Source organism: Ammospiza caudacuta, chromosome 1 (assembly GCF_027887145.1).
Source record: "Ammospiza caudacuta isolate bAmmCau1 chromosome 1, bAmmCau1.pri, whole genome shotgun sequence".
Taxonomy (NCBI): domain Eukaryota; kingdom Metazoa; phylum Chordata; class Aves; order Passeriformes; family Passerellidae; genus Ammospiza; species Ammospiza caudacuta.
In genome coordinates, this window is record NC_080593.1 from 73,523,442 (window position 1) to 73,536,861 (window position 13,420).

The following is a 13,420-nucleotide window of genomic DNA, read 5'->3' on the forward strand; positions in this document are numbered from 1 at the left end:
GAGGTTTACAGGTGTACTTTTCCTCCCAAAGAAAATTTCATCTCCAGCAGATGGCATTATTTAACTTTCCTTCACCATCCCTCCTGTCAGCACTGTGTTTTATTATTGAGGTGAAGGCCGGAGCTGGTGCTCCCTTTACATGTCCTTGTGTTCTTGTCTTTGCATGATCCCCCAGAGCAGCTGTTTTAGTAAGGGCCCTTTTCAGCTGACAGTAGTACCTTTGCATACAAAATTGTGTTAACAATATATTTGATGCTGTATAGTTTTTAATGCTGAAAATTTTCTCTTTTCTTCCAGATTCCTCTATGCAAAGTAATCAGGTTTAACATTGACTATACAATTCATTTCATTGAGGAGATGATGCCTGAGGTAAGATGGAAAATTAGTCTAAAAGTCAGACTAGGTTATGAGTTGTTGGTAATGTCCCACCTTGTGAGATCTTAAGAGACTGGCTCTGTTCTGAGCGAGTGGCTGAAACAGAGCTTGAATTTATAGGTACTAACATTAATCCATCTACCTGGGCTATCATATATTAAAATCAAACAATAAGAAGTGCTTATATCATAGATTCCTTTCATTTTAAGTTATATGCAAAATCTGTAAATTGAAGTAGGCATTACCCTTCTCTTACATCTGACAAAAATAAGGCCTGTGGAGGTACTCCTTTGCCATGACTGCATGAGACAATGGCAGAGCTGAAACTTAATCAGAAGTTTGAAGCTCTGAAGATTGCTTATCAGTACTTAATATAAGCTGTTGCCAAAACAAATTTCCTGTGGATACAAACAAAGCGCATTGAGTTTATAATCTGTTTGTGGTGGGTTTTTTATTACTAATTAATGCCTGGTGGAGCCAGTTTGAGAAGTAAATTGCTGCAGTGGAACAGTGTGTACAGAGGCACCCCTGCATATTTACTACAAAGATTGGATCAGTATTTAATTTAGTCATATATATTTACATTTTTCTTTCTAGTTATCCCCTTTTCTGTTGCTCAATGGCATCTGAATTTGTGCAACAGCCCTGAAATGCCTCAGAAAGAACAATGTGATCAAAGAATTAATTTCTTGTTAGTGGATGTATTATGTTGTCTGCAGATCTTGTTGAACTGAAACAACAAAAGGCCACCAAGCAAAATAGGGAAGTCACCATTTGGGAGGACTTCTGGGTAAATGGCTACAGCATTATTTGCAGACTGTCTTTACTAATGATTTTTGAAAGAGAATATGATGTGGAGTTTGGAATTTACAGCCAATATCATACATGCACAATTTCTATCAATCTGGCCTGATTCTGTTTGTTCAGGAAAGTTTATATGTTCATTCGCTGAAGGAGCCACTTCTTCACTTGATGAAACTAATCTGGTTTTGGGGTTTTTCCCCATTTCAGCTTTTTCTTCTGTTGGCTGTTTAGGTCATAATCCTCAGTTTGTGTTGTACTCATACTTGCTATGGAAGTGATCATGATACCACAGATTGTGATTTATAAATATTTATTATGAGCATGTGGGAAAAAGTAAACTATGAAAAAGAATATTTCTCAGAAATGTTTCTTCTGCTTAGCTTGCTCAGGTGGAAGGGGTTTTAGTGCTTGGCATATTATTGCAGATTTATAATTTTTGCCTATACTGTTGATTTGGACATTGAGTGAAAAGGGTTCAATACCATTCTTTCTTGACAATTCTTTCTTGAAGAGACCACTGTGCTACATTAGAGTAGATGATCACAAATATATCAGTACTCAGCAATATTCCAGAGCCTAGTAACTAGTGGTTGGCAGATATGAAGACACTGGTTTTTTTTTTATTGTGTTTTATTTAACTATATATGAATGGCATTATTTGTATTACAGTACTATATATTTATAGTTTTATTCTATTTTTTTGTTTTCCCAGAATTTTTGTGTGAGAGGCCTTGAACTGTTCTCTTCATATCTATTCAAAGATATTTTGGAATTGTATGACTGGAATCTTAAAGGTAGTGTTCTCTTTGAGAGAGTCCTCAAAATAGCAATGTAACTGTTGTTTTCCTTGAGAAGGACAAACTTCATCCATTCTTCAAGAAGATGAAATTAGAGTTCAGTAGTGTGAGCTGTTGCAATGAAAATGCACAAACTTGGCACTGTAGTCTCATAAATAAACTGAATTTCTGCCTTGATCAAGAACTTTTATATTTAATCAAACAGTGAATATTACTGCATGTTTAATATTACAGAGTATCATGTGCATGGTATTTTGAAAGTCAACGTGTCAGGTAGGGTATTCTCTTATTTTACAAGCTAACAACAACTTACTCATACAGTATTTTTCTGCAGTCAACTCAGAAAGCAGTGTCATACAGACAGCTGTGGAGAGTTAAGGTTATCATTACAGCTGAATGTTTGTGTCTTTTGACAAGATGAAAATGCTTCTTTCTGTGAAGACCGCAACAAAGGAGAATGGTCTAAAAGAGAAATGAGAGTATTAAAGAATTGCATTTCAGTATCTGTAGGGTGTCTTGACTTTGTCTGTGGAGTTGCCCTCTGCACTTTATGTAGTTAAGCAGAGGAGAACACAGGTTTAATAGATTTTGTGCAGCCTTTGGTTTGATACTAAATATATATACTAAATATATTCTAATATCAGTATTGTCTCTCTTGTCACTGCTTCTGATTGTTCTTTCTTTTTTTAACACCAGGTACTTACAGGTTTAGTTTTTATTTTCTTGCAAAGCTTTATATAATGAATAGGAAAGTAAAAAAACCCAAAATCTCACAAAACAGTGCTGCGGAAATTTCCACGTTCTCTTTGTTATGGTGAACAAAAACCACCCCACTAATTGGGAGAAGATAAACATGTGCTTGTACCTGTAAGGCTTAAGTGTAATAATTAATTGATTATATAACCAATCTTTTTCTATTACTCTTTTATTTAAAAGTAATGGGTTTTTTTGTTAGGTTCTTATTATTTTTAAATTATTTCCATTTATTTTAAATTGTCATTCTGGAAGCTTTCACTACAAGTTGTTTCTCTGTTCTTTTTTTTTTTGTTTGTTACTTTTTGGATTGAAACTTAAGCCCTATCAAATGTAATTACCATTCATTGATTTTTTCTGCAGCAAACTTGCCTCTCTTCTCCTTTTGCAAATATATTGCTGGTCATAAATTTTCTGTATATTTTTCATATTTAAGGTCCTTCACTTGAAAATGATTCTGTTTCCTGTCCCAGATACCACTTCATGCCGCGGTTTGTGAGATTTCTCCCAGGTAATGTTTCTATTATATAGCTTTATACAAATTAGAGCTAAAAATCTTATAAAAAAACCAAAAACAAAACAGAAAACAACCCTATCTCCCAGAAGAAAAACTTCCACAAAAAAACCTTTCTTGCAAGTCAAATATTTCAGTCAGTGCAGAGATCTGGTGCTTCTACCTGAAGTCTTTAAAGCTTGCTGGCAATGTGGATGGGTTACTCAGAACTGGAATTCAGATGGGCAGGCTAAGTCTTGCATCCAGCTTTTGTGTGTGTAGTCATTTTAGGCAGTGCTGGGTCTCCTTGGCATGCTCTGTGATGGAGCTGTGACATTTGAGGAGTGCTGTTACCTAATCTTGCACATTTCATGTGGCCCCAGCTCATCAGGGTACCGTGTGGTCCGATCACAGTTCTTGATGTGCAAGGGTCAGCATCACTGGCACCCCCAAGTATGTTTTTCTGATAGTTTCTTTATCCTAATGCAAGCTCAGACCTTGTAGCAAATAGTGAAAGACAAAAGCCATCATTCCTGTGCAGTTCAACCCTGGCCTGGCAGCAGAGGACAAGATTCCATGTGGAGCATTGCGCTCATTTTGAGCGGACAGCTTACGTAGGCATTTAACGCGTCCTAAGACACCAGGACAGGCTTTCAGTTGATGTAAATGTCATGGCTCCATTGAAAATGTCCTGCTGAGATCCTGCCAGTGATTGCTTCAGGAGGGTTGTGTGGACAGAAGGATGTGTTTCGGCCGTGGGGTTTAGGGTGCAGATGAAATAAGGAACAACCTTCATCAAGAGGGCTGTGACCTGGAGGTGCTTTCTGGTCTGGGCTTTGAAATTTTATTGGGATATTAATTATAGCTGATGCAAAATGAGTTTGGGCTTGTTACTGTGGAGAGTACTGATGGCTAGATGACTATTTCTAATTCTTGTTCCTTCCTGGATACACAGTACTCAATCAGAAGCAGAGCTCTGAGGCTTGCTAGCAAACATTGATTTGGTTTTGCTGAAGCAATTTACAAAATAAGCCATCAAGCCACATGTGGCTGATTAACTTGACCTCATCACAAAATGAGAACAAGTTTGTCCTGCCTAGTTTGTGTAGCTTGAGGGTGCTTTCCTGTTCAGGGTTTTAATATTCTGATTTTTTTTTTTTAATTTTAGATTAGAAGTTAGCTCTTTCTGTGCTGTTGGGTTGTTTACTGATAGGGAGGGATAAGTCTCTGTAATATGTATTCCTGTGTATGTGTGCTGCTTCTTCTTTAAGGTCCCCAGATTTCTAACTCTTTTTAAAAAATGTCTTTTTTCTGATATTCCTGGATATGTAGTTGCCTTTTAGCATCTTTTTGACAGTTTTTTTTTAATCAAGCTTTCATTTCTTATTGATTATTTTTTGAAGTATCCTTGAAGATTTTTAATTTTCAGAGAGTGGAAATCTATTTCCTTCAGGTGTGTTTGCAGAACACTTCTTAAGTCTAATCAAAGAAGATGTTGGTGCATCAGATCTCCACACATCCATCAGCTCTCCCTTTAAAGATAGGAATGAATTGCTGATTTCCCATCCCTTCTAATTTTTCTTTCTTACTTTCCTAACATTGTCTAAAAATAATGAGGTTTGGGATGTCAGGTTTTCTGTGTGGATTTTCTTATACACAGGCCTTGGAGTAGCTCTGACCTAGTCATATCTGGTTTACTGAGATTCACAGCATGCAGAACAGTTGCTGTATTGTATTCATTTTCATAGGTTTTTATGATGATAAATATATTCAGAGAAAAAAAACCTAGGAAAAACACATTTGAGGTCCCAAGTACTTCATATTCTGATTTAGAAAGAGTCTCTGACTTACACTTAGCACAGCCATCTGTAGCAACGGGTACATAATCTTTCATGGGTAAGGATACACTTACATTTTAGTGATTGGTGGGTGGGAGCTACCTCTTGTGTAAGAGTATAATCCAGTTGTTGACAAAGAACAGTCTTGTAAGTGGAGTCCCCCTTTAATTTGAAGGAAAACTTTGCGCATTTGAAAATCTGTCCCTGTAGCTATTTAGAAGTATTTTCTATTTTCAGTGAGGTTAGGGGTGTATTTTCCCCAATTAAGATTCCATCTTGGAGTTTGGGTGAGTTAGCTGTTCTGAGAGGCCAAGTTACACCATTGCCTGTCATCATTTCTGTGCAGTAGTGCTGTACTCCCAGCAGAAGGAAGAGAAGGGCTTGGTTCCTCACATGCCTTGTAGAGGACATCATCTTACACAGTGCTGCTGTTGTGCAGCAGCTCTGCAAGGCTTCTCCATCATGCCTGGGATCACACTCCTTGTGCTGTGGTGTCATCCCCCATATTGCTCTAAGGTTTTACTCCTGGTTTGTCACCATTTCTCTTTGTGGGTGTAGTGATAGAGAGAATACTCTCAGTGACTGAACTCGATTGTATCTGCTCCTTGAGGGAGGGAAATCAGCATTTGTGTTCTGTGGGGCTGAAATGCAAAGATTCTTCCATACCTGCAAATTAGCCCTGTTATTAAGGGAGGGAATTAGAGAGATGTATGTCAAAATTAAAGCATTGTGGGAACATGCAGTGACTTCTCACTGACATGAGCAGACTTAGTGGATTTGAATAGTCTGTGGTCTGAGTGATCACTGAGTGGTGATTTGTCAGAACCATCACTCACCTTCCCTGTTTGCATATTCACATCTATACCTGGCTACCTGAAGCCAGGCAGATTATGGTGTCTTCTTTTATTACAAGCAGCCTTTGCTGTGCATTTTTCCTGGGAACTCAGAGGTGTTAAGTAATTTTCACATGCCCTTGATTCATTTAGTGACAGAAGACAGCATGAGGCTCTTTAGTCTTCATTACCGCAGTTACGGTATGTAAGCACTACAGATGAGTTTAAAGTGCAGGGATAGCTTACTACATCCATCCAGAAGTATCCTGTAAAATTTTGAGTGTACTTAAAAAAAGCTGCCTAACGCCTATAGGCTTTTTAACTGCTGTTGTGAAAAGAATGATAAAATTGTGAAAAGGAAGGTATAACTGGACAGCATATCTGATTGTTCTGCTTACTCATTTTAAAGTTTATTCAGGCAAGTTAGGAACTTCAAGTTTACAGTACTATGGAACTGTTACTCTTGCCACCATTCCTGTTACTGCTTTAATTTAGCAATTACGTTTATGTGTGAGCAGTATTCATCAGTAAAACATTTGCCTTCATATTTGTCAAATCATCTAAGCATTTTGCATTTTATTTTGTTCATACAAATTCTTTGTGTTCTGCATATTTTCTCTTATGCTCATGCTTTAGGAATGAATCTCTAATATGTATTTTTTTATTTATGGTTTTAAGATGGAGGAAAAGAAGTACTCTCAATGCATCAGATTCTTCTCTACTTGTTACGATGCAGTAAAGCTCTGGTGCCTGAAGAGGAGATTGCCAACATGCTTCAGTGGGAAGAACTGGAATGGCAGAAATATGCAGAAGAATGCAAAGGGATGATCGTTACCAGCCCTGGCATGGTAGAACAAATAAACAATTTTTTGGTTTTTTGAACAATCCAGTGACATGTACATGTCTTCTTTCAGAGAGTTTGTTACAGGATAAAACAGAGCAGGAAAAGGTGACCAGTGGCAGTTGCAGATTGCAGTAAGAACAATTTATTGAGTGGTTCCAACCCTGAATTGTCCCCTCTGCTGCTGCACAAAAGGGTGTATTTTCAGATGGCTCTGTTTCAATGTGCATGTTAAAAGGAAGAGCTATATTTTATGTGTGTAAAACTTTCCTGTTTTCTCAGACCGTCTTGATGTGCATGATCTCATTCTCTTTTCCCAGACACAGCACCAGAGAAATAGTAACTATTTGCTATTTACTTTTCTCTTCCTCTTTTGACCCCCTATTGACAGCTCTGTTTAATGTGTGCTGTCCAAACACTGGCTTGAATATGGAAAAGGTATTTTCTGCCCATGTAGTTTTTTCCACGTTGTTTCTGTGCTGCTCTCACTCACACTGAGGAATCTTGTGTACGTTAATTAATGCATGTAATAATTTTCACTACCTATTTTGAAACCCCTGTGGCCTTATTATTTTTGGAACAATTGGTATTTTAAATCACTTGTTTTCTGAATACAGCTCCTTTCAACTCCGGTGTGTATGTGAATTCAACCCATTATTCTTTTAAGAAGTGTGGGTCACAAGAGTAGATGAATGTCCACTAAAAACTTCAGGATTGTATTTGTATAGTTTGCAAAAGAGTATCTTAGCTTTGTCAGTAGTTATACCTTTCTTTTTTTGACTTCATTTTCCTACTTTGCTCATAGCACAAATTCTTAGTTTCTGAAGAAAAAGTGTAACTTGGTACCATGCCTAAGAAGGAATCTAGTTTTTCAACTGAAAAACCCGTCCCCAAACTGCAGTCAGGGGGACATGCTAAATGCATTTTTCCAGTTCACATTTTTAAGTATGGCAGCATAACATTACTAAACTACTTAATAAGCTAATAATAACTTGGATCAGATTATTTTCCCCCTGATTTCATTCTGAGTGAAGTAAAACTTTTGAAACAACAAGAAAATTACGCTGTTTCTGGAAACATGAAGTGCAAAAATACACGTGAACCCTCACTATGGAAGATTCTAGCTCTGGTTGCTAAACCAGAATCCCATAATAGAAATTGTTAGAAAACCTGAACAACCTTAACCTGCCTATGGTTTCTGTGACACAAGGTACAAGCCTGTCCACAATTGTCAGTGTCTGAATGCTATGCAGTGACATAACTTCAGTTATTTTGCTGAATATATGCTGATTTCAGCTAGCTGAAAACTCCCTTTTTTGTTTAGCATGGAGGAATGCGTATGTGTTCCTTGCTTATGTCACAGAACTCTAAGTGTCTGTATGTACAAAGCAGTGTGATTTGTGAGCCATAGCATTAATTCTGAGATCTTGTGTGATTTCTTACTGGCAAACCTTGCATTCTACAAGGCAGTGTCTTTAGAGACATGTGGACATCAAAATATGTAAGCATAAAAGAAATCTGTAGCGCTTTGAAATGTCATGTTATAATGGCATCATTAGAACGTGTCTTTTCTCTCAAGATTGCAATGACATTCTTCTTAGTTTGTGGATTTTTTCCTGTACATTGCAGCATACTGGACTGATTATGAATGTAAGTGAAAAACAGAGTATGAAACTATTACCTATGCATTTTGCAGCATTAGAAGATAAAGGAGTTCTGTTGGAGAGACAATATGAAACTGTTTTAGAAAATGACAGCTCTTCAATTCAATTATATCCACTTGAAACAACAAAGTCAAAACACAGAATCTTGTTTTGTTGCACAGCATCTTTTCAGAAATAATAATTCCTCTTATGATCAAATCTAGATTTTATGTGTTTGTTTTATTTTTTTTTTCAGTGTGAGGTGTATATATGGAGAAGGGAAAAAGCTCATAATAGGATATGAATCCCACTTTAACAACTAACAGTATTTCAGCATTATTTAAAATTCTTTTGCTTATTCATGGTGTTTCATTAGTTCAGTGTAACTTTGTGTTGGAATAGATTTAGAAGTTCACAAATTTTAGTCATCTTTCATACTTCATTCTTCCTAAAATATTGATGGTTTTCTCGCTACTACGTAGATATATGTATATATTAATATACTTCTGTACTGCATCTGCATGCTATTTCATGTTTTGTTCTAATGTCAGCAGAGCTTTGATTGATGAGATTTGGAGTAGGAAACAAAAATAACAGGCCTCTGTTCTGTTAGAATTTCTTTGGTTTTGATGTGACTTTAAAGGCAAGGTTGTGATTATTGGATAGTCTATCAAAGCACTTTTAAGAGAGCACAGGGAGAAAGCTCTGGAAGAATAACATCTAATTTGCTTGCATCCTGTCTGCTGGTGTGCAGTTTATACTCGATGTTTCTGTACGTTGCTGTTTGTTCATTTAACCTTCAGAAAGGGCACAGGAGAGGAGGCTGGTGTTCATGATGAAATAAAAAAGCATAACCCAGCTACACCCCTCTCATAGCTGTCAGTGAGGGAGCAGTTGTGATTAGGTCTTGGAGAAGTTCTTTTGTCTGGTTGCTGTCAGCTCTCTGTGAACAGCTGTGTAACTGATTGACAACTGCAAGGAACTGTCATAGAAATGAAGATGAATCTGGTTTTGAGTAGTCCTGAGGTCACACATTTAACACAGACCCTGCTACATGCATAGTGAAAGATGTCCTTTTTGCTCTTATGAGTAGTTCATTACCTCTGTTGAAGTATCTAAATTGTGTCTGTATTTTTTTAATTGTATTGATTATAATTGATATGTTGAGTACAATTATTGTTTAATATTCTGTTAGTTGTATTTTGATGACCTGGTTCTCAGAGGAGTGGTGTATCAAGGCTGCTTTTTTAAGGGGTACAGAGATGGGAGAATTTCCTTAATTTAATATTAAGAGTAGGTAGAACCAACAAACAACTTAGGAGGAGACAAAAACTTCTCAAGCTGGTTTTATGCAATCTCCAAAAAAAAACCAAAAAACAACCCCCTAAAAATAAAATTAACCTAGTCCTTAAAAAGCAGGACTTTTAAGCTCTTGTTTAGAGGACAACATTCTGTCTGGTACAAATCTTACCCATTATTTTCTTTGGGGCTTTTTTTGTTCTAATCCTTTTTTATAAGAAGTGCTGTGGGGAAGACCTTTTTTCTCTTTTCTTTTTTTTTTTTTTTTTTTGTGAAACCATCATCTTTAACTGACTAATTTAAGTAAGTTAACTATTAACTAACATAACTGTATTTTTTTATTTTTTCCTTTGTTTTTTTTTTTTTTTTTTTTTTGTTTGTTTTTTTGGCTGGGGAGATGTAACTTTATGTTCAGTCATCTTGTCTGAAGGGAAGCTGATAAGCATTTTCCCTTGGAAAATATTTCTTTATCTGAAAGCCAAGCATTTAAGTAAGTTTTTTTTTTTTTAGAATAGGTTGAACTATGGCCATATATAGAATTGACTTTGCTTTTCCCTGCAGAAGATTATTCCTGTGAACAGTTCTGCCAAGGTGGTTTGGAGGGTAAAAGCTTTGTTCTTGACACAGTTTTTATTGTTTTGTGAAGAGAATGGTGAGAGCTGTTTCTGTAACACCGAAACTCATCTTTGAGTGCATCTTTACAGTGCTAAATGAGAAGTTCTGAGATGCAGGCAACTAGAAGTAATGCCCTTTTTCTGAAACCTAAGACAAGCAAAATATATTGGCCCCATCCAGCTGATTGCAAAGGGGGAGAAAGCAAGCACATTACAAAGCAGCCTGACAGGTAATGGAGAAGTTGTTTACTTGGAGACAAACTGTGCACCTTCAGCTGAGTTTTTAAATATGCTGGGTAAGTGATCAAAAGCTCTGTGAGCAGCATGTCTGCCACAGTGACGAGTAATTACTTACTCTCTGTGTTCAGAAAGCTGAAGCAGAAGTTGCCTTCTTTTGCACTGTCCTTTTTAACAATGAAAAGAACTTCTGTTTTGAACTGTTAAAAGGGCAAAAGTCTCTTCATTATACAAGACTATATTCCTCCTTGTACACATCAGCCTGGGAGCCTTTTCTGAGAGTAGTGTGACAGATTTTTTTTTTGATGCTGTTTAGTCAGTGTGATTGAATGGATCTAATAATGCCTTTATTTGCTTTGGGAAATCATGAACTAAAATTAGAGAGGTAAACTGATCTTAGCAAACTGCTCAGGCATGTGGGTTTTTGGACACCAGAATGCTAATCCTAATTTTTATTTCTGGTGTGATGCTTGACCAGAGAAAGTTGTTTCAAGTTCTTGGAAATAGTAAATTTCTGAACGTTTACATTAAAAGGCCTTTCTGTTTTTTTTTTCTTTGAGTGTTAGTTCAATTAACTTTGTTTCAGTTATTGTTGTTGCCAAATGTTTATAATAGTATTAATGATTAGTTTAATGTGCATCTTACCAAGTTTGGAATGTTGTTGCTTCATGTTTCCTGGATAGTGTGGGCTTGAGGCAGTAAATCTTCCATGGAGCTGCTGTCAATTTAGTTGTATTTTGGTTTTTTTTCTCCTAGAAGCCCAGCTCAGTTCGTATTGATCAACTAGACCGCGAACAATTCAATCCTGATGTAATTACTTTCCCTATTATTGTGCACTTTGGGATACGACCTGCTCAACTCAGTTATGCTGGAGATCCTCAGTAAGATGCTTTTCCTTCTTTCTTTTGTTCAGGAACTCATTACTGTTGTCATTTGTGCCTTAAATAGGGCTTGGTTATGTGCTTAGTTGAGTCCAGTATAAAGCTTAGCACTTATGGTATCAGACACAAGCTCCTGCAAATTAGAAAATACGAGGAGTAACTTTTTCTCTGGAATAGTTCAGGATCTGCTGAAGTAAGCGTGCATCCATGTGTGATATGAAACTTCTTAACCTGACAACAGCTCTTCTGGGTCCAGCAATAGGTCCATGTTATTTCTCTGAGAGGCCAGTGGCAGGTTTTCAGAGACAGAGTAGCATAACAGGAAGGCAGAGAAGGACAAGTAGTTACCCAAGCTTCCTAATGTCTGCAGCATATAGATTTATGAACTAGAGGATGTATTTAGGTAATTTTGTTAAACAGCCCTGAATGGATGTTTTAAAATTTCTCAAATCACTGTTTGAGTCTTATGCTACTGACAGGGAGAAGATTTCAGATAATCACTTCACCAGTACTGCTGTGCATCATATGCAAAAGTAATGATTTTTATTTCAGAGCTGCTGCTTGATTGTTTAATTAGATGCTCTTTAGGTCTCACATCTAATAAGGAATAATATAGCCATTTTCTGTTTGATTACTTCATGATGTTTGTTTCTTGCATACTGCTATATCCTACTTAATCATCTCTTTCTGTGCTTTGAAGGATCATGTCTACATAGTGTTTCCTAGCTTGGAAGCTCTTTTCTGTGCTTTTTATATCCTGTTAGAGTTTGGGAGGAATGTAGAGAAGGAGTGGAGAGGGAATCAGTACTTCAGGCAGACCAAGAAATATTGTTTCACTGTGGATTGAAGAAAGTGATTAATGGATTTTCTTCCCAGTTCTTTTCTTAACCTCTGACTATTTCAGGGAATATTTCCAGTGACTGAGGCATCTGCTTTCTGCATGATGACAGTATAAAGCCTGTCTCTGGTGTATGTGTAGTTAAGGTTGTCTTTTTCCTCAGTGCAGTAGTTTAAAAATGGTATTCCCCAATTAAGTACTCCCACTAATGAGAGAACCACAAGCCACTCCTTCCATTGAGAGACACAAAAAAGCAGAGATCACGGGCTGAGAGAAAAATGATTTACTGGAAACAGCAATGAGACAAGAAAATAAACAGTAACAGCAACAATACTAAAAACAAAAATGTAGAAAGAGAGGATAATTTATGTGCAAATGCTCAACAGATCTGCAGTTTTCAGGCCCAAACACTCATGTGCATGTATGACATTTGTATTGTTTTGCAACTGTGTGCTGAGAATTTTAAATCCAAAGTGGTAGGAAGTAGGAATGTTGGGTGCTAATTCAGATAACAAAATGGATTTTTTTGGCTTTGATCATTAGTTTTATCTTAAAAATATATCTCTTTATCTTTTAGTTTTCTTGTCCATAAAAAGGAAATAATTAGACCCAAAAATATAAGAATTATCTCTACTTTGATGCTGAATTTATTGCTAACTGTCAAGTTCTAGTATTTTCATTGAAAATAGTATAAAGAGACAAAAATTGTTCTTCCCACACATTTTTATTTTCTTTTCTTTAAAATTTACTTGCGGGTTTGTTTTTTGTTTTGAGTTTTAACCTCGGAGCTGCTTACAGAACACAGGTATGTTTTGTTTTATCAAAGTAACAAAGCATTTTTTGTGAAAGACCTCTGTTGTGCTTTCATAAATGTCAGGCTTAACTCTGATGTATGTGTACCCAGAACAGATTTTCCTCTAATGTGTCTTTTCTTTGTGATGTTCTCATACACATTTTTTTTGTAATGGTAATATGTTTATTAATTCTCCAACTTAATTGCAATAACAAAGCTTGTTTCACCCTTGTCAATACTTGCAGAAAAATGTGAATTGTAGATCACAGTTTCAGGTTCTTGGTTTTGGGTTGCAACTTCCTCGAGGCATTTGTTTTTTTGGGTTTTTTTTTGGTTGATTTGTTCATTAACTAATTTTTCTTTTTTGGATGATGATTTGTC

At 36.5% G+C, this 13,420-nt stretch overlaps 1 protein-coding gene across 1 annotated transcript in view; it reads left to right on the top strand.

Moving 5' to 3' along the window:
* The window catches only part of DROSHA (drosha ribonuclease III), a 67,542-nt gene that overhangs the window by 15,765 nt on the left and 38,357 nt on the right, over positions 1 to 13,420 (top strand). The window contains exons 9-13 of the mRNA XM_058808369.1: positions 298 to 369; positions 1,892 to 1,973; positions 3,166 to 3,240; positions 6,572 to 6,741; positions 11,284 to 11,408. Of these exons, the coding sequence (XP_058664352.1) occupies positions 298 to 369; positions 1,892 to 1,973; positions 3,166 to 3,240; positions 6,572 to 6,741; positions 11,284 to 11,408 (524 nt within the window). The remainder of the gene's footprint in view (positions 1 to 297; positions 370 to 1,891; positions 1,974 to 3,165; positions 3,241 to 6,571; positions 6,742 to 11,283; positions 11,409 to 13,420) is intronic.